The sequence below is a fragment of the Neoarius graeffei genome, chromosome 3, assembly GCF_027579695.1.
Source record: "Neoarius graeffei isolate fNeoGra1 chromosome 3, fNeoGra1.pri, whole genome shotgun sequence".
NCBI classification, from domain to species: domain Eukaryota; kingdom Metazoa; phylum Chordata; class Actinopteri; order Siluriformes; family Ariidae; genus Neoarius; species Neoarius graeffei.
Genome location: NC_083571.1, coordinates 54,671,212 through 54,692,653, shown reverse-complemented (window position 1 = coordinate 54,692,653; position 21,442 = coordinate 54,671,212). Strand labels below are relative to the sequence as shown.

The 21,442-nt window shown below is 43.1% G+C and overlaps 1 protein-coding gene across 1 annotated transcript in view; it reads left to right on the top strand.

Annotated features, from left to right (window-relative positions):
* LOC132882575 (phospholipid-transporting ATPase ABCA1-like) overlaps positions 1 to 21,442 on the top strand; it is a 340,951-nt gene that overhangs the window by 274,342 nt on the left and 45,167 nt on the right. Inside the window, exons 40-41 of the mRNA XM_060915668.1 lie at positions 6,237 to 6,366; positions 7,496 to 7,616. Of these exons, the coding sequence (XP_060771651.1) occupies positions 6,237 to 6,366; positions 7,496 to 7,616 (251 nt within the window). The remainder of the gene's footprint in view (positions 1 to 6,236; positions 6,367 to 7,495; positions 7,617 to 21,442) is intronic.

Here is a 21,442-nt window from a genome sequence, read left to right as displayed (position 1 = left end):
TGTCCTGGTGCCACGTGCACTTATGGACACCCCTATGCTCGAACATGGTGTTCGTTATGGACAAACCGTGACTAGCACAGAAGTCCAATAACAAAACACCACTCGGGTTCAGATCGGGGAGGCCGTTCCTCCCAACCACGCCCCTCCAGGTGTCATTGCCGTCGCCTACGTGAGCATTGAAGTCCCCCAGTATCACAATGGAGTCCCCAGTCTGAGCACCCCTCAGTACCTCTCCCAGGGACTCCAAGAAGGCCGGATACTCTACACTGCTATTCGGCCCGTAGGCACAAACAACAGCAAGAGCCCTCTCCCCAGTCCGAAGGCGCAGAGAGGCGACCCTCTCGTTCACTGGGGTAAACTCCAGCACATGTCGGCTGAGCTGGGGAGCTATAAGCAAGCCCACACCAGCCCGCTGCCGCTCACCATGGGCGACTCCAGAGAAGTGGAGAGTCCAGCCCCTCTCGAGGAGCTGGGTTCCAGAGCCCAAGCTGTGCGTGGAGGTGAGCCCGACTATCTCTAGCCGGTACCTCTCAACCTCCCGCACAAGCTCAGGCTCTTCCCCCCCCCCCCCCCCCCCAGCGAAATGACATTCCATGACCCAACATCTAGCCGCTGTGTCCGGGGATCAGGTCGTCGAGGCCCCTGCCTTCGACTGCCACCCAATCCACACTGCACCAGCCCCCTACTGCTACCTCTGTGTGAACCCACAGGAGGTCGGTCCCACGTCACTGCTTCGGGCTGAGCCCGGCTGGGCCCCGTGGGCAAAGGCCCGGTCACCAAGCACTCACATACGAGCCCCAACCCCAGGCCTGGCTCCAGGGTGGGGCCCTGGCTGCGCCATACCAGGCAACATCACGGTCCTTGGTTGTTGCTCCATTCGGGGTTTTGGTGAACTGCTCTTGGTCTAGCCTGTCACCTAGGACCTGTCTGCCTCGGGAAACCCTGACGGGCATAATGCCCCCGACAACATAGCTCCTAAGATCATTCAAGCACACAAACCCCTCCACTACAATAAGGTGGCAGTTCTAGGAGGGGTCCATTCCCCCCCCCCCCCCCCCCCCACAGTTAAACTGCTTAACTTGGTTTATCTGATCCACGATCAGCAAGATTAAGATCAAGGCTTGTTCAGACTTTAATAAGATATTTGCATTTTTGCTCAATAATATTGAATCTTACAAAAATCTTATCCATTTTGTAAGATTCAGTAGTATTGAGCAAAAATGCAAATATCTTATTAAAGTCTGAACAAGCCTTGATCTTAATCTTGCTGATCGTGGATCAGATAAACCAAGTTAAGCAGTTTAACTGTGGGGGGAAAAAAGGCCTTTGAATTCTATTTCTGTTCATTTGTGATTGCAAAAGCAACTACAGTTAAAAAATTCAGTATTATTATTCAAATTACAAGGCCCGTTGGAATATTGCTCGGTGTGTTGCATGTCAGGTCAATTTGTTCACAGGGTTGTGGTTTTTTAGACCAGAATCTTTTCATGTCACGCTTCCGTTTGCTGACCTGGGGATGATATTGGGTGCAGACAGCATGGGAAAGGAAGCAGAGAACTAATCAACATTTAGTAGAGAGAAGGGGTGCAGTGTGAGGTTTAAGAAAGGTGGATTACAATGAGCAAGTCTTTCCTAGCAACGCATTAAAATGACTGAAAAGGACTGATGCAACTAATGGCCCTTTTCCACTACCCTTTTTCAGCTCACTTCAGCTCGCTTCAGCTCACTTCAGCCCGACACGGCTCGCGTTTCGACTACCAAAAACCAGCACGACTCAGCTCGTTTCAGCCCTGCTTAGCCCCTAAAACTCGCACCGTTTTGGAGTGGGGCTGAAGCGAGCCAAGCCGTGCCGAGTGAGGCTGGGGGCGTGAGCAGACACTCCCCTGTGCACTGATTGGTGAGGAGGCGTGTCCTCACATGCCCACACACGCCCCGCGAGCGCGCTGGGATCTGTAAACACCGCAAACCCGGAAGGAGAATAATTACGAATTGCGAGAATTTCTGAAGCCTTATGCGCCTCGCCTCGTCTATACGCTCTTGCCAGTATCTGTCCGCGTTGTCGGTGACAACAAGCCACAGCACCAAGACCAGCAACACTAACGACTCCATGTCCTCCATGTTTATTGTTTACTATTCGGGTCGTGAGACTACCGCTTAAAAGATCACTGATGTCACTGTTTGCGCTGCTTAACGACATCACGTGACGTCCACCCACTTTCGCTAACTCCACCCAATGTGTCCACCCACTTCCAGCCAGCACGGTTCAGCGCGGTTGTAGTCGAAATGCAACTCCAACAGCCCCGCTCAGCCCGACTCAGCACGGCACGGCTCAGCCCGACTCAGCCGCGTTTGTAGTGGAAAAGCGGCATAATAGTCGTGTCGGACAACTGCTGTGCTTTTTTTTTTTCATTGACGTTTTTTGGTATGATTTTATGTTTCTTCTCCATCCCTGCTTTGTGCTTGGTATGTTCTCAATTTGGAGACTGTTGTGTCTTGAAATATATGCTGTAGTTGCAGAGTATTTCCATGCATTTTTGGCATGAAATCTAAGCCTTGTGGGGTTCCTGTTTTCCTATATTCCCTGCTTTCTAGTTCTGTGTACTTCCTGATTTAGACCTTTGCCTAATTTTCAGTGCTACAATTATGGATCACTTTATATTTTTGTCGTCTGCCTGTATTCTACCCCTCACCATGGACTCTGATAATGATTTATTGATTGATTTAACATTGACATATTCATACTTGCCAACCCCCAGAGAACGAAAAGCAGTAGATCAGGTTGCATGGTGCAGCAGTGTCCTTCTAAGGGGGTCCGGGAGCATCCACCCCCAGAATTTTTTTTTAAAAATATATAATAAATAAATAAATAGGCAAATAAAACAAACAAAAAAGGGTGTAAAATGGTGCATTCTCCTGCATTCTGAGTGCCATATTTGAAGAAAATTGATCGAGAAATCAGACCGATGTACTGCACAAAACATATGCTTCTCACTTTGCCTTGATGCTTTAATGCTGGATGATTTGATAACCAAGTCACCTTGAATTTGTTGTCATAGCAAATCTTTTTTTTTTTGGAGTTTTAATTTTTCATGATGACCAGTGTGTGTTTGGTTTTTACAAATACTGGTGCAATGTGTTATATGTGACCTCATTGCTGATTGGCTAGAACTATAATAAAAACCAGTGGAATGGCACAATAGAGCCATACAATTTAGATTCAACATCATTATCATGCCATTCCATTGGCTCTTGACTTTACTTAATATGACTCTGACGCTCTATACATGCATCCCCTGAGCCAAAAACAGCTGAAGTGAGGGTATAAAAGCAAATCCAACAGAGTTCACTGATTATTCTGTAATGCGGTATTTTTTAGAGCTAAAAGTGGTAGGCAGTATTCACCTGTCAAAATTGGAAGACTACCACGTGAATCGGTAGACTTGGCAAGTATGCATATTATACCCCTTTTCAACAAGTTGAAACAGTTCCCTGAGGTCTTAATGAAATGTCTGTGATGTGCTTTGATCAAAGTACCACAAGGATAAAGCATCACAGCTCCCTTCTCACCCTGTCTAAACAGTCCTGTTCAAAATGGCTGATTTGAGGAATGGCCTGTTCCTTTAAACAATAATGAGCCACCGCTTGCCGGCCAATTGGGTAACACTTTCCTCATGAATATTCATTCATAAAGGCAATCCTCAAGCCATGAGTGGGCAGCATAATTCTAATGAGCTTTATTCGATAGATGACTTGCAACCATGTGATCAAAATGTGTTACGTCATGAGTGTCCACCATGATGGTGGATATACAAAGCAACTAGGATGGCAGCCGCTGAAAGCATGTCTGTAAACAATGCTGAATTTTCTCAGTATTACCACAATTTGAACAATCAAGCGAAGTCAATACAAAGAGAAGATAGATATGTGTAGTTTTGGCCCATATTATTTAAAAAAGTCAGGCTTTTCTAAAGATAAGACGCTTCTACTGACCATCGAGTACGAATACAGGTCATTTTGTTCAATGCCTTTTCATCCAATAGTTAAGACATTTCGTCCAAAGCCTTTTTCATAAACACTGTTATTTTATATTTCAGGTATTTGTTTGTTTGAAAAAAGGAGGAATTCTCAACGGAATTTGACCAAAGCAGCTTCGACACTAAAGAGTGTACTAAGGGGGGGTAATTATGTCGGCCCATACCACTTGCTGATGCAGGGATGAGTTAACTCCTTTGTCATTGCAGGCTGCTCGCTTGTTTGTCTGTTTCTGGCTGAATCATATTAAATCTTTAGGCGCGGAGCAGCGCTCTCACAGGGGCTTCATTCATGAATCCCAGGTCGAGGTGCAGTCCTACCAACCCGAGACCGTGCTCTTTCGAAGGGGGATGCTTTGAGGGAGGTGCCTGTAAAATTTGGCTTCACTTTGAGCTCTGTTGGCCGAGTTATTCATTTTTAAAGCCAGCTGGATCGTATTAAATCTTTAGACATGAAGCAGCGCTCTCGCGGGGCTTTCATTCACGAACACCAGACCTGGAATATAAAATTATTGATAGTGCATATGAAAAAGGCTTTGAACGAAATGTATTAACTGTTGGATGAAACGGTCATTGGACGAAGTGTCCTGATCCCCTCATCTCCTCTCCGTACTAAGCCTCAGAGTTTCCTCGCCCTCTTTCCGAATCACGGATGGAATTCTAAAAAATCGGAATGTACCCCAGTCACGAGTACTGTTGTGAGCACAACCATATACAGCACAAAGATATGGCATAGCTTAAAGAACACTTAAAGTAGTGGAAAAACAAAGAGTCACGCACGCGTGACTATGTTTTGTATGGAATGTCGCTTGACCCCACAGTTGTATATCCACCTACATGGCCGACATTCGGGTTTCTATTTTGTTTTGATGTCACATGCAAGTCAAGGATAGTGGAGTCAAATCTGAATGGCTTGTTGATGCAGATGTTTTCTGAAATAGGCAGAACAAAAGAAACTGACTGGGTGTCTTATTTCAGAGTTTGTTTTTTAGTAGGCACTCCAGATACCCAAATGTATGTGCACAAGCACTGAAAAAGTGAGTTCTCCATAATATGTCCCCTTTAAAGAAACAACAGTCTAATTTTATGCATTTGAGTCCTACCTTAAGTGACTCTCAGCCCCTTATGGCAAATTCCCCTGAAAAAACATAAATATAGGCATTCACATTGAGGTACAATTTTGAGTACTTGGTCTATCTAAAAGAACACTTCTGGCAGGTAAGTGGAAACGGGATTGCTCACAAGAAACACAGAGGAAGAAAATACTTAGACAGTACCCAGAAATCACGATCAAACCCCAAGACACTAGAACTGTGAGGCAGTAATGGAGTGGTAATTGAGAATATAACTGTCACCTCATTGGAACACAAACCTATTTCTGGAATTGACTGAAGAAAAAGCTATGTTTAACCTTAGTACCTTTCTCAGTTATTCTTGAAAAGCTCATTAGGGGGCGGCACGGTGGTGTAGTGGTTAGCGCCGTCGCCTCACAGCAAGAAGGTCCGGGTTCGAGCCCCGTGGCCGGCGAGGGCCTTTCTGTGCTGAGTTTGCATGTTCTCCCCGTGTCCGCGTGGGTTTCCTCCGGGTGCTCCGGTTTCCCCCATAGTCCAAAGACATGCAGGTTAGGTTAACTGGTGACTCTAAATTGACCGTAGGTGTGAATGTGAGTGTAAATGGTTGTCTGTGTGTCAGTCCTGTGATGACCTGACGACTTGTCCAGGGTGTACCCCGCCTTTCGCCCATAGTCAGCTGGGATAGGCTCCAGCTTGCCTGCGACCCTGTAGAAGGATAAAGCGGCTAGAGATAATGAGAATGAGATGAGAAGCTCATTAGGTCGCAACTGGCTATGACAGTGGAATACTTATTACAGATGAGAAAATGTCCTATTTATGCAAATTATCGAATTACTGTATTGTCCCAAAATTAAAGACGAAGTGGTTTATGATTGCCTTAAAGCTTTTCTCCACCAAGTCATAGCATCATTTTTGTCTTCACCCACTTAACATGAACACATATTTGGTCACAATAACTTCTGCACAGAAGTGATGCAATCTCATCTAGTTGCTAAGTTACTGTCGGGTAGCAGTATGTCAAGTGATACTAGCTACATAGTTCATACAGTACTGCATATTGATACAAGAGATAGTATGTTAAATACAGGCACATGCCTGCTCAGGTATACTTTTTTCTATATGTCTTTCTCAGGAGAGGACAGGTTTGAAGATCCCCTGAGCTGGAACATGGTGGGGAAGAATTTGTTTGCCATGACAATACAGGGTGTAGTCATGTTTGGCTTCACCCTCCTCATCCAGTACAAGTTCTTCTGTAAACCCAGGTGAGTTCTGGACCCACAAACACAAGACATGAGGACAGATTTGTTAATGGAAACACAAAGTGGGACACTAGGATTGAATTCTGAACTTTCAAGTAGAAAGATATTGGCCAAGACCATCCTTCAGCAAGATATGTAAGTTTGGTATCCTAATAATGCACACAAATAAAGAGAATCTGCTTTGAATATATATATTTTTTATGTCATGACTATGACAATGCGATGCGGGACTGAACCACATCACATCACATATTCCAGGCAGCGCAGTATGGTGCGATTTTAAAGTTGTGTGCATCAAACATGGCCATTAATCAAACACTTTCATCATTAAGTTCAACATTGACAAACAAGGATTTCTCATAAATGGAGTTACAAGTTTTATTATCGATAGAGATAAAAAAAAAACACTAAGTCATTATATAGGTGTACACTACCGCCAACAAAGATTTTCCGACAAAATTGTGTATTTTGCTTCACCAGTACCGATGAAAGCGCAAGAAATGACATAGCTAAGAACTGGTCTAAGAACTGCATTGAAGTATGGTTTTGAGAGGATGGAAATTCTAGCCTCAAATCCCACCACATCTCATGGTTATTAGTTTCGTATATTTTTAAGTACAGTCATTGCTTTCAGCTCTGGACGACAAATAATGAGTTGCGTCAAATATCGCCTTTAATATTTTCTTGCATATTTAAATTATATTTAAAATAGTTCAAAACATATGAATGCTTTATTGACAAGAATTAAAACAAAAAAAGTTTAATGAACTCCACAGGAAATCCCTTGTGAATGCTGATTTTTAGGTCGTAGTTGACAGACATCAAATGAAACGCACAATTTGCTGTCATCTCACGTCCTAATATTACTATTTAAAGCACTTGCAACAAAAAATGAAGTTATGGTTATTGACTAAGTTATGAAAAAACTGATTCACAGCAGTAGATTGTTAGAAGATGAAGGGAAAGTATTTCAATAGCTTGTCAAAACTGGGTTTCTGTGGTTGTCCTGTTTTGACAGCCATTATTGCTCCATTAGCGAATCCTGATTCATATAGGAGACATAAAGATTTAAAAATACAGCTACAATCATTGTTGCACAAACCTAACACTATTATGGAATGACATGGTGCAGGTTAATCACTGGGCTGCCGAGATCTGCAGGAGAAGAAGATGAAGATGTGGCTCGAGAGCGTGAGCGAGTGCAGAGAGGCAAAGCCCAGAATGATCTACTCAGGATTTGTGACCTCACCAAGGTACTTTTTTCTTTCTGTTTCTTACCTTTACATTTATTCATTTGGTTGATGCTTTAATCCAAAGTGAATTACAATTGAGCTGAGCAGATGAGAGTTAAGGGTCTTGCTCAGTGGCATGGGATTCAAACTCATAACTCATCATTGCACAAATTGCTCCCTTTGCAAAGATTTTTGGGGTATGCTTCATCTTAGAACAGAAAACCATGACATTGTAAAGATGTGGTGGCATCAAGTAGCCTGGGTCCGCCCATCCTAAGTGTGACGCAACACGGGGGGCTGTTGCGAACTTAGTCTGGCAAGGCAAGCTATCTCCAGCTCTTCCAAGCTCCCGAAAAATCGGGAGCCAATCAACTTTGAGCATCTCCAACGGCCCTGGGTAGAGGCGTGTTCAAGGCAGTGACGTAGTAGAACTGCGACTGGAAGCCATAGATTGTTTACAGAATCTATGCCGGAAGTGCTTCATTCACTAGAAACATTATGAACATGGAGCAGCGGCAAGCCTTTGACACAGCGGTAGATGCTGTATTGAAAGCATTCAATGGGAAGTTCTCATTGAAAACGGAGCAAAGAGCAGCCCTGGAGGTAGTTATTGAAAGGAAGGACGTTTTCGCCTTGCTCCCGACCGGCTTCGGTAAGAGTTTAATCTACCAGTTAGCCCCGCTGGTAGCCAAATCAATGGGGCTCAGCGAGAATCCTATCGTTGTGGTCGTCTCGCCTTTGATCGCGCTATTATCGTCCTCTTCCTCTTCAGCTCCTCCTTCTTCTTCCTGTTACTCAAGCAGTTTCCGTCGCGTCACATACGTCAGAGGAAAGAGTGATGTGATTGGTTTAAGCTTCATCACAGCCTTTTCTGGCTTCGACCAGTAGCAAACTGAGGCATTTCAGGGAGGCGGGTCAACCACGCGCTTTGGGAAACGGTTGGGCTTAATATCTATGCCAGACCAATGCTCGCAGAGCTTTGAAGTTGCGTTAGCCAGACTAGGCATCAAGTATTTGAGAGAACACATTGGTTATGCTTTATCCTCCAAGATGAACACCAAGAGTAGCTGCTTGTAATTTTTTCTACAGCCCCAAATCAGAAAAAGTTGGGACAGTATGTTGAGATTGAAATTAAAACCGAAAACAATGATTTGTAAATCATCTTTGACCTACATTACACTCAAAAATGTACAACATATTATTTGATGTTTTACCTCATGAATTTTATTAGTTTTTCAAAATAAACACATTTCAATTTTGATTCTTGCAACACATTTCAAAAAAGTTGGGACAGTAAAGCATTTACAACTTTTTTAATGTTGCATTCCTTCTCACAACACTTAAAAGATATTTCGGGACTGAAGACACCAAGTCATGAAGTGTTTCAGGTGTTATTTTGTCCCATTTTTCTGGTAAAACAAAGTCTTAAGGTGTGCAAAAGTACAGGGTCATCATTGTCATATTTATTGTTTCAAAATTCTCCACACATTCTCTGTTGGGGACAGAGAGGACAGGCACCCTCTTCTTCCACAGCCATGCCTTTGTAATGTGTGCAGAATGTGGTTTTGCATTGTCTTGTTGGAATTTCCTTGGAAAAGATGTCGTCTTAAAGGCAGCATATGTCGCTCCAAGATCTCAGTGTACATTTCTGCATTAATGCTGCCATCACAAAAGTGTAGGTTACCTTTGCTAAGAGCACTGACACAACCCCATACCATGACAGACCCTGGCTTTTGGACTTGTTGCTGGTAACAGTCTGGATGGTCCTTTTCGTCTTTGGTCCGGAGCACACAGTGTCCATTTCTTTAAAAAAAAAAGACCTGGACTACTGATTCATCTGACCACAATACACATCTCCACTGTGTGATGGTCCATCCCAGATGCCTCCGAGCCCAGAGAAGTCGATGGTGCTACTGGACACAGTGAACATAAGGCTTCCTTTTTGTACCGTAAAGTTTTTAACTGGAATTTGTGGACGTAACTCTATATTGTAGAGCTTGACAAAGGCTTGCCAAAGTAATCCCGAGCCCATGTGGTTATAGCGCCTATAGATGAATGATGGTCCTTGATGCAGTGCCATCTGAGGGATTAGGGATCATGGGTGTTCAGCTTAGGCTTGGGCCCTTGCCCTTTATGCACCAAAATTCCTCCAGATTCCTTGAATTGTTTGATATTATGCACCATAGCCAAGAAGCCTTTATTTATTACATTCACACTCAAGCACAGACTTAAGCACACTGAAATTTAACCTCTACATTTAACCCATCTGAAGCAGTGAACACACACAAGTGAGCAATGAGCACACACACACATACCCAGAGCAGTGTAGCTATGCTACAGCGCCCAGGGAGCAATTGAGGATTAGGTGCCTTGCTCAAGGGCACTTCAGCCCAACCTCAGGCCATGGCCTCCCCATGTTAACCTAACTGCATGTCTTTGAACTGAGGGTGAAATATCCAAGTCCCTTCAGATCTTTCTGTGAGCAACAGTGTTTTTAAAAATTACAATAATTTTCTCATGCATTTGTTGCCAAACAGGAGATCCTCTGTCCATCTTTGCTCCTCAAAGACTAGGTCTTTCCTGGATATGGATTTTGTACCAAATTATATTATAATCATCTGTTGACATCACCTGTTTCAAATTACATCATTATTTCATTGTTTTACCTCATTACTAGCCCTAAATTACCCCCATTTCAACTTTTTTTTTGAATGTGTTGCAGGTCTTAAATGCAGTAATGGATGTATATTAACAAATGAAATGAAGTTGACCAGACAAAACATGAAATATCTTGGGTTCATACTGTCTGCAATGAAATACAAGTCAATTTAGAAATCACTTCTTTCTTTTTTTTTTTATTTGCATTTTCTGTACTGTCCCAACTTTTTCTGATTTGGGGTTGTAAAAAGGAAATGCTGCTGTAGGGATCTATGCATCACCTTTAATGATCTCCTCAGAGGGCAAACCAAACAGAGATGGACAAAGTACCCAACTTCATTACTTAAGGCCCGGTCCCACTGCACTTACGGATGCAAAGAGGATGTAAAACGTAAAAAAATCTTTGCCATCCGTTGGAAAACGCTATGCATCCGTTGTGTACTCATTGCATACGTGCTTCATACGCTCTATCCATCGAGCATCTGTCCACTGTGATTTCATCTGCGCAAAAAGTTTTGAGCTGCACAAAACTTTTAGAACGGATGAACTTTCCGCCGTGTACGATGTAAATCCGCGACATATACGAGCAACAAACGTTCTATGTCCGTTATCATCCGTTAAACGTCTGCTGTATCCTCTCTGCATCCTCTGGGCATCCTCGCAACTCACATCCGCTGCAGCTGAAAACGGAAAGAGGGAGGAAAGATAAGGTACATGAAACGTCTATTCATTGTTAGTAGCACGGAAATAGAAAGGATGTAAGCGTATGCATCTCGTATATAAAGTATTCAAAACGGACAAAGCGTTTATATCTGGGATGTATCTCGTATATTTAGGATGTCTGGAGTATGTCTAGAGTATGTAGAAGGACACCTAGCGGACAATCGATATTTTGTATAAAAAGGGGGAGAAAATCATCTGGATCTCAGTAGAGATGTATCAATGTAGCCGCCAGCACGTCTTTCCACTTTATGCTGACGGCGTGCGTGCTGCATCCCTTTATATCCGCGGAGCAGACGCAATTCATACCCCCCGCATGCGCAGTGAACGGTCTGCATCCGATATACATCCGCGCAACATCCCCTTTGTTTCCGTTAGGCGTACGTGATGCATCCCCTTCATCCGCTATGCATCCGCTCTTTCTGCTATGCGTCCGCTTCTCAGTTATCACCGGTAACCCCTTCGGAGCTGTCATCCACTTCCATCTGCTTTCATCCGCTAGGCTTCCTATGAACATGCGTTTAACATCCCCGCTATATACTACCCACGTCCGTTCTTTTCCGTTCTGTTTTTGCAAATTTTCGCCAATTTTGTCCATTTCTGGAGCGGATGAAAACGGATAGAGCCACCCCCGAAATTTTGCTCGTCCGCTGTGTCCTTTTTGCATACGTTTTGTGTCCATCGGCCAGTGGGACCGGGCCTTAAGTCAAAGTACAGATCCCACTGGTCAAATGTTACTCCAATACAAGTGAAAGTTGTACAGTCAAATTTTTACTTAAGTTAAAGTACTGAAGTACTTGCTTTTAAAAATACTTAAGTATTAAAAGTACATTTTCTGCCAGTGCATTGATGTATTATTGACACAACACTTACAAAAACTAATGCCTCTGAAGCAACAGACTGGATTTACTGACTAACTTGTAGAATAAACACCTGGTAGAATGTTACAAAATGAAATACAATTGAACTGAGAAAGAGCCATTATCATTTTCATTAAAAAAAAAAAATTGTGACACTCTTTCCCACCCCCACAAAGCAGCATGGCACCGTAGGGTTCTGACCCAGCTGTGGCAGTGTGTGCACACATGTATGTGTATGTTAATCAGGAAGACAGTGGAATAGCTGTAAATGCAGCTTGCTCAGAAAATAAAAAGGACAATCCAACCTGATTAAAACCCAGGTCCACACCTCGAGCTACCCAACAGCAACACTGCTTTAAGCAAGACAAAAAAAAAAAAAGCAAGACCATCATCTGACATCAAAACAAAAAATGCCAACAATTTATTGTGACTGACTAGTACAATACTGTCCATCTCACAGGTCTCATGTGTATGTGTGTGTATGCACGTGCACGTAAGTATATATATTCATGCACATATGAATCTGCCTGTGGAATCATGGTGGTTTAATGTTAAGCTACCGTAGCTGGTCAGTGAAGCTCCACCTGACATGCTAGTAAAATATTTTCAAACTCAATCATATTGGGTAGCTAACGTTACTAGAAAAGAAACATTTCTACATTTTGTTTATTTGGCAAGATTAGGCTAAAACATTCCTGAAAGGACTTCAGATAAGTTAACGTTATTTCTGTTAGCGTAACTCCATGTTTACATGCTAACAGTGTCCAAGTTAACTAGCTATGTGTTAACGTTAGCCATGGACCAGGCTATGGCAACTTGGTCGGAAAATCCATAGAAAGTCATTTAACTAACCAGACTGCATAGCTATTGCAATGTTATCGCTAGCTCTAAAGCACAAAATTTCATTGCAAGCTTTCTCTTGGAATAAAATGTTTACATACCTCAATATGCTTCCACAGGTTGGACAGCAAATTTGTGTAGGCTGTGATGTGGTTCATTTTAGGCAAACAAAGCAAACATTTAAAACGAAACAACTCTTTATTCCTTTCAGAAAACTCAAATATGAGTGCTAGCTATAGCCATGGGTGTGTGCATTCCCCAGAAGAACCACCTCCTTCCATTCTGCTATCAACTGATTATGGTCACATAATGCTGCAGAGAAATCATTGAACTTTATTGTATACAGTCTATGGACGTGATGTGACCTTAGTGATTACTGACAGGCTCTCAGTGTCACCTGCGAAAAAAAAAAACAATCATGTTTTAGAAAAGAAAAGAAAAAAACATCCACTTTCAAAGCCACTTCATAGTAATGAGTAATGAGGACCTTGATAGAAATGCAGTGGAATGAAAAGTACGATATTTTTGTCTTTCAAATGTAGTGAAGCTAAAGTCACAAGTTGACAAAAAAATTAATACTCAAGTAAAGTACAGATACTCAAAAAGTGTACTTAAGTACAGTACTCAAGTAAATGTACTTCGTTACTGTCCACCTCTGAAACCAAATAATCCTTTATCAATAATACCTTCTTTTCTGAGATATTTATTGGCCCCTTTGAGGTCAAGGCTGCCTTTTAAGGCACCTTGGACACCTGAGAATTGTGACCACACCAAGGCGGGAAATGTTAGACACCACTTTTCAGGAAATTTGTTGTTAGTATGTCAATTTTTTTGTCTGCCCTTCGTTGCATTTTCTATTACTTTTCTGTGATTTGATCCCACGACACCTTTTCAAATAGTTTTCTTGTGCTGTTGTGAAAGATGGCTTTAGGCTACGATGTACTCTGATAAAGCCTTGTATCTCAGTCAGGGACCTCTGTTCTCATTGCTTCATAGTCACTGAATCAGGAAGTAGAACCAAAGGAGGTGAGTCTAATGGCTCTCCTCTAATTTGCAGTAAAAAGTCAGCACCTCTCAAGTGCTCCACTTTCCAGCACTGGTTTGAGTGTTTGCTTAAGAAGCAGGTATCTGCTGGTTTAATGTTGGTTGGTGGGCTACTGCTCTGTAATCAGCACCATCATGCTGACAGCAGAACAAGATTGGCTTCAGCTACCAGCCTGGAACTTCATCTTCCTAACAGCTGCATCTTCTCAGCAATGCGTGTCCAGTGTGTGCACACACTCAGCTGTAACCACCCTGATAAGATGAAGAGAAGAGGACTGAGGACGTTCCATCTCACAAACAGCACACACTCACTTTGATCATTAACATGAATGCTGTGAGCAGATGTCACACACATAGGGTGTCTGTAGTAAGAGGTGTTATCACATACGTCTCCTACACACTTGTCTCTGGTCCTTGCCAGTTCCACGAGGGCAACTAGCTTTTAACTATGGAATACATTTTGACTGAATGAAAGCTAATTTGTTTCCCATATGCCTTGATGATAACGTGTGAAATATGAATCTTCATCTCTAGAAATGTGTAGCCTGCAGAACTGAGACCAACACAGGACACAATTACTTCTTTGAGGTTCTTTTATTGTGAGGGGTGGTAAGGTTTGTTGAGTGCGAACTGACAAAAGGCCCAACCAGTTTTATTATTATATTACCCCAAAATATGATGAAAAAAGTAACACAAAAAATTATATAAATCAGACAATAATATGGCAGTGGGCTTAGGTGCACTGACAAAGAAAACAAAGCAAAAATATAAATATACATTCCCCACATAATATGGCATTATTCTGAAATGTACAGTTCAATTTTTTACACTTACATTCCAAAATACAGACTCCAATAAAAAAAACACGGGCTTCACCGGGGAGCGCACATCTTCAGACTCTTGACACACAGATGTCTTCCTAACACCTGGAAATACGGACGTCAGCTGTTTCACCAGATCTCCCGACATCCAACGTCAATCTCGTCTATAACATATCATCCGGTTACGAGATGAACATAGCCATAATTTGACCGTTGTACATCATGTTTCCACCAGTTTTCATAATCTTTACCTCTTTATTTCACATGATGCACAATCAGTGCTCGCTACCGTGCCACTCTCCCAACAGCTCCAAAAACAAAAACGAAAAACCCAAGATACACTGGGCGCCCAAACTGCGTGCATGCGTGACCCTGCCACCTGGGTGCTGAAATGAAAAACTACAAAAGAACCTTCCATCAACAAATAAATGAATATATGCACAAGAAACATGAAAATCACTCTTTTTAACCCGGTATGAGCTGGAGGTGTTACATGAAATTTACCACCTGGCTACAAATACAAAATAAAATTGGTTTTAGAAGAAATGTTGGCCTTTCAGATGGAGCCCCAAACATGTACGGCATTACAGTTGGTTGTACAGTATATTATTTTAAAAGAGCAATTTAAAATTGAATTCAATTAAAAATAGTGCATGGTAAATTATTGTACAGTCAAAATAGTAGATTCTGAATAATATTTACAAACGAGTGTGACCAGGCAAAACAAACCTTGCCCAGTAGCACTTATTATTAATCTGAAGGAAGATATCGTGAAAAAAGTAGGTACCCTATGGGTACATGTGGCTACTGCTCATAAATAAAATTGTTTTCTGATACCATGTCCATACAGTAAATATAGCATATATATATTTACTCTATGAGGCAGTAGCCACAAAAAGAAGCATAATCCAAAAATGAACAATTTAAAAATCATAGAAGTAAAATATACCAAGTGTCTGTACTTTATATTATTCTCCTCTTACCTCTTACAGTTTTCGAAACTAAAACCTCTAAACCGAGGCTGACACACACACACTGTCGCCATGACCCAAACTCTTATTTCCCAGAAATGGCCCAGCGCTAGAGCTCAGCGGAACGCACTTTCCCTCAGTAATAAGCATAAACATGTCTGAAAGTGATTTCTTCAGTCTAGTCCTTTATTTCGAATGGTGAACTGAATTGTATACACTCATTGGCCATTTTAATCGGAACATGTGTATGCACATGCGCAGTTCGCGACTGTTACACTCTTACATTCTTACAGCATGATGACATAGTGGCTAGAGCCTCTAGATGAGGCAGTAGCCACAACAAAAATGATTTCAACCCTTTTGGTGACCTTGACCAGATGACCCTCAAAAAGCTAGAGGTTCTATTTGAGACCAATGCCCATCTATCCTGAAAGTTTCATGAAGATTGATCCAGCTGTTTTCCCGTAATATCGTTAACAAAGAAACCTGACCGAAAACAATACTTCACCCCCTGGTGGACTCCGTCCTGGATGAGGTAATAAATGACACATTATGTCCGAATAAGGTGTTAAAGCACAGCAAGCAACCAGAACAGCTTTACTGCACCCTGGCATAGGTTCTACAGCTCTCTGGAACTGTACTAGAAGAATGAACATTATTCACACAAAAGATATGACCTCGTTTGGTGACTTGATGATGGTGATGGAGAGTACTCTCTGATATGTTGGCCCAAAATCTCCCATCAGTGTGAAATTTCATAGGCATCAAACTAAGCTTTTTTTTTTTTGTCAGAAACTGTAAGTAAAAATAATTAATGATAACCTTGCTACATTCGTAACCAAACTATAATCCAGCCAGCTTGCTAATGTACTCTAATTCACCAGCTTAAGTAGCTTGATTAAGGCTACAATAAATAAATAAATTACTATTGGAGATAAAAGAACAAATATTTAGTGGGTGATTACAAAATAAAATCACAAATACGAACCATGGCAAATAACGCAGCTGACTCTTACATTTCTAAGTGAACTACATGTATAAGCTAACTTTGTCTAATCTACACTGATAGTCAGTAGCCCCAATAGGTTAGATGCAATACAACAGTTAACACAAATATCTACCCACTACATTGGTAGGAAATCAATAAAAATTTGTTACGTACCACACATACGTTCTAGAATGTTTGCACTTTGAGAGTTCAGAGGGTTTGTTTGTTTGTTTGTTTGTTTGTTTGTTTTTAAATGACCATAACCACATTATCAAAATGACGAGCAAATTTAGAGGGTGTCAGTTTCAGCTGGATTTAGTTCAATGTTATCAAAGAGATGATAATGAAACAAGGCCCAGACTTTGAGCAACAAATAAGACTTTTCAAAGATACAAAGACACCACAAGGTATACATAACAAGCTAACCAGGAACTAGACTTAGGACAGGTAAACACAACAGGATAACAAGCATATATATATATATATGTACACACTCACTGGCCACTTTATTAGGACCTTAGTCTTGATTCTAAGAATCCTATTCTTGGCTGGCAGGAGTGGAACCCAACGTGGTGTTCTGCTGTTGCATGCTGAGATGCTTTTCTGCTCACCATGGTTGTAAAGAGTGATTATATTGCCGCTTTTCAACTACAAACGTGGCTGAGTCGGGCTGAGCCGTGCCATGCTGAGTCGGGCTGAGCGGGGCTGTTGGAGTTGCATTTCGACTACAACCGCGCTGAACCGTGCTGGCTGGAAGTGGGTGGACACATTGGGTGGAGTTAGCGAAAGTGGGTGGATGTCAGGTGATGTCGTTAAGCAGCGCAAACAGTGACATCAGTGAGCTTTTAAGCGGTAGTCTCATGACCCGAATAGTAAACAATAAACATGGAGGACATGGAGTCGTTAGTGTTGCTGGTCTTGGTGCTGTGGCTTGTTGTCACCGACAACGCCAACAGATACTGGCAAGAGCGTATAGATGAGGCGAGGCGCATAAGGCTTCAGAAATTCTCGTAATTCGTAATTCTTCTCCTTCCGGGTTTGCGGTGTTTACAGATCCCAGCGCGCTCGCGGGGCGTGTGTGGGCATGTGAGGACACTCCTCCTCACCAATCAGTGCACAGGGGAGTGTCTGCTCATGCCCCCAGCCTCACTCGGCTCGCTTTGGCTCGCTTCAGCCCCACTCCAAAACGATGCGAGTTTTAGGGGCTAAGCAGGGCTGAAGCGAGCTGAGTCGTGCTGGTTTTTGGTAGTCGAAACGCGAGCCGTGTCGGGCTGAAGCGAGCTGAAGCGAGCTGAAGTGAGCTGAAAAAGGGTAGTGGAAAAGGGCCATATGAGTTACTATATCCTTCCTGGCAGCTCGAACCAATCTGGCCATTTTCCTCTGACATCTCTTATCAACAAGGCGTTTATTTCCACCCACAGAACTGTCACTCACTCAATGTTTTTTTTGTTTTTCACACCATTCTGTGTAAACTCTAGAGACTGTTGTGTGTGAAAACCCCAGGAGATCAGCAGTTTCTGAAACACTCAAACCAGTCCATCTGCCACCAACACCCATGCCACAGTGAAAGTTACACTTTGAAATCACAATTTTTCCCATTCTGATGTTTGAAGTGAACATGAACTGAAGCTCTTGATTTGTATCTGCATGATTTTATGCATTGAGCTGCTGTCAAGGGATCGGCTGTTTAGAGAACTGCAAAAAACAGCAGGTGGATGGGTTGACCTGCATGACTTGTGTGTGTGTGTGTACACACAGTGCCTTGCAAAAGTATTCATCCCCCTTGGTGTTTGTCCTGTTTTGTTGCATTACAAGCTGGAATTAAAAGTGATTTTTGGGGGGTTAGCATCACTTCATTTACACAACATGCCGATCACTTTAAAGGTGCATTTTTTTTTTATTGTGACACAAACAGTAATTAAGATGACAAAACAGAAATCTGGAGTGTGCATACTGTAGGTATTCCCCCCCCCCCCCCCCCTTTGTATGAAACCCCTAAATAAGAGCTGGTCCAATAAATTCACTTCATAAGTCACATAATTAGTTGATTAAGATCCACCTGTGTGCAATCAAAGTGTCACATGATCTGTCACATGATGTCTGTATAAATCAACCTGTTCTGGAAGGACCCTGACTCTGCAACACTACTAAGCAAGCAACATGAAAACCAAGGAGCACTCCAAACAGGTCAGAGACAAAGTTGTGGAGAAGTATAGATCAGGGTCGGGTTATAAAATATTTCCCAAACTTTGAATATCCCAGGGAGCACCATTAAATCCATTCTAACAAAATGGATAGAATATGGCACCACTACAAACCTGACAAGAGAAGGCCACCCACCAAAACTCACAGACCAGGCAAGGAGGTCATGAGTCAGAGATGCAACAAAAACAACAAAGAAAACACTGAAGGAGCTGCAAAGATCCACAGCGGAGATGGGAGTATCTGTCCATAGGACTGTTTTAAGCCCTACACTCCACAGAGCAGGGCTTTATAGAAGAGTGGCCAGAAAAAAGTTTTTGCTTAAACAAAAAAAAAAAATCACATTTAGAGTTTGCCCAACAGCATGTGGCAGACTCCTCAAACACATGGAAGAAGATTCTCTGGTCAAATGAGACAAAAATTGAACTTTTTGGCCATCATGGGAAATGCCATGTGTGGCACAAACCCAACACCCTGAGAACACCATCCCTACAATGAAGCATGGTGGTGGCAGCATCATGCTGTGGGGATGTTTTTCATCTGCAGGGACAGGAAAGCTGGTCAGGACTGAAGGAAAGATGGATTGCACTAAATACAGGGCAATTCTGGAGGAAAACCTGTTTGAGTTGGCCAGAGGTTTGAGACTGGGATGAAGGTTCATGTTCCAGCAGGACAATGACCCTAAACATACTGCTAAAGCTACACTGGAGTGGTTTAAAGGGAAACATTCAAATGTCTTGGAATTGCCTAATCAAAGCCCAGACCTCAATTCAGTTGAGAAGCTGTGGCATAACTTGAAGATTGCTGTACACCAACGCAATCCATCTAACTTGAAGGATTTGGAGCAGTTTTGCCTTGAGGAATGGGAAAAAATCCCAGTGGTTAGATGTGCTAAGCTAATAGAGACATACCCCAAGAGACTTGCAGTTGGAATTGTAGCAAAAGGTGGCTCTATAAAGTATTGACTTGGGGGGGTGAATGCCTATGCACACTCCAGATTTCTGTTTTTTCATCTAAATTATTGTTTGTATCACAATAAAAAAAATTGTGCACCTTTAAAGTGGTAGGCATGTTATGTAAATCAAATGGTGCTAACCCTCCCAAAATCCATTTTAATTCCAGCTTGTAATGCAACAAAACAGGACAAACACCAATGGGGATGAATACTTTTGCAAGGCACTGTGTGTGTGTTATATATATCAACTCCAACATCAAGCATGTGTACAGAGCCATACCTCTCCCCCACCTTGGCCAGTCAGACCATCTTTCCCTCCTGCTCTCCCCAGCCTACACCCCCCTCAGACGCAGAGCCAGGCCCACCACAAGGACTATCACAACCTGGCCTGACAACGCACTCTCCAAACTACAGGACTGCTTTAAACAGACAGATTGGGACTTATTTGAACACCAGGAGCTGGAGACATTCACAGGAACGGTGCTGGACTATATCAAGTTCTGCATCGGGAATGTGACAGTGGATAAAAACATCTGGCTCTTCCCAAACCAGAAACCCTGGATGACCAGCCAGGTCCGCTCACTCCTCAGGGCTCACGATGCTGCTTTCAGGTCAAGTGATAGAGCTCTGTACAGAGCTGCTCTAGCTGATCTGAAAAGAGGAATAAATAAAGCCAAGGCAGACCACAGGCTGCGCATAGAGTCCCACCTGTCCAGCAACAACACACGGGAGGTGTGGCAGGGCATTCAGGACATCACAAACTTCAAAGACTGTGATGCGCCAACAGGAGACTGGAGTGCGCTGCTAGCAGAGGAGCTAAATCACTTCTTTGCTCGCTTTGAAACATCTCAGCAGCACTCATCTGCTCCTGCCCTGCCCCCACCACCACACAGTTCCTACACCACTCCTTTCACTGTACAGGAGCACGATGTCAGACGGGTGCTCCGGGCAGTGAACCCCAAGAAAGCTGCCGGCCCAGATGGTGTACCTGGTAAGGTGCTCAGAGCGTGTGCCCACCAGCTCGCCCCTACCTTCACCAGGATCTTTAACCTCTCCCTGGCTCAGGCAGTCATCCCGCCCTGCCTAAAATCTGCAACAATAATCCCAGTGCCGAAGAAGTCTCCCGTCACCAGCCTGAATGATTACCATCCTGTGGCCCTCACCCCGGTAATCATGAAGTGCTTCGAGAGACTAGTTCTTCAGTACATCAAGGACCACCTCCCCCCAGACTTCAACTCCTACCAGTTCTCATATCGCACAAACAGATCCACAGAGGACGCCATTGCCATAGCTCTCCACTCTGCGCTAAATCACCTGGAGCAGCAGCAGAGCTACGTCCGCATACTCTTTGTGGATTACAGTTCAGCTTTTAATACAATAATCCCGGACATCCTTATTAGAAAACTGGACACTCTCTGCCTCCCCCCCCCACATGTGCCTGGTTAAAGGACTTTCTTACTAACCGGCCCCAGACTGTGAGACTTAGCCCCCACTTCTCCTCCACCCGCACGTTGAGCACCGTCTCTCCACAGGGCTGTGTGCTGAGCCCCCTCCTGTACTGCCTCTACACCCACGACTGTAGTCCGACCCACAACAACAACAACCTTATCGTCAAGTTTGCTGACGACACCACAGTGGTTGGACTCATCTCAAAGGGAGACGAGGCAGCCTACAGAGAGGAGGTCCTGAAGTTGGCAGCCTGGTGTTCAGAAAATAACATCGCTCTGAACACCAAGAAAACCAAAGAGCTCATTGTTGACTTCAGGAAGCACAGCACTGACCTAGCCC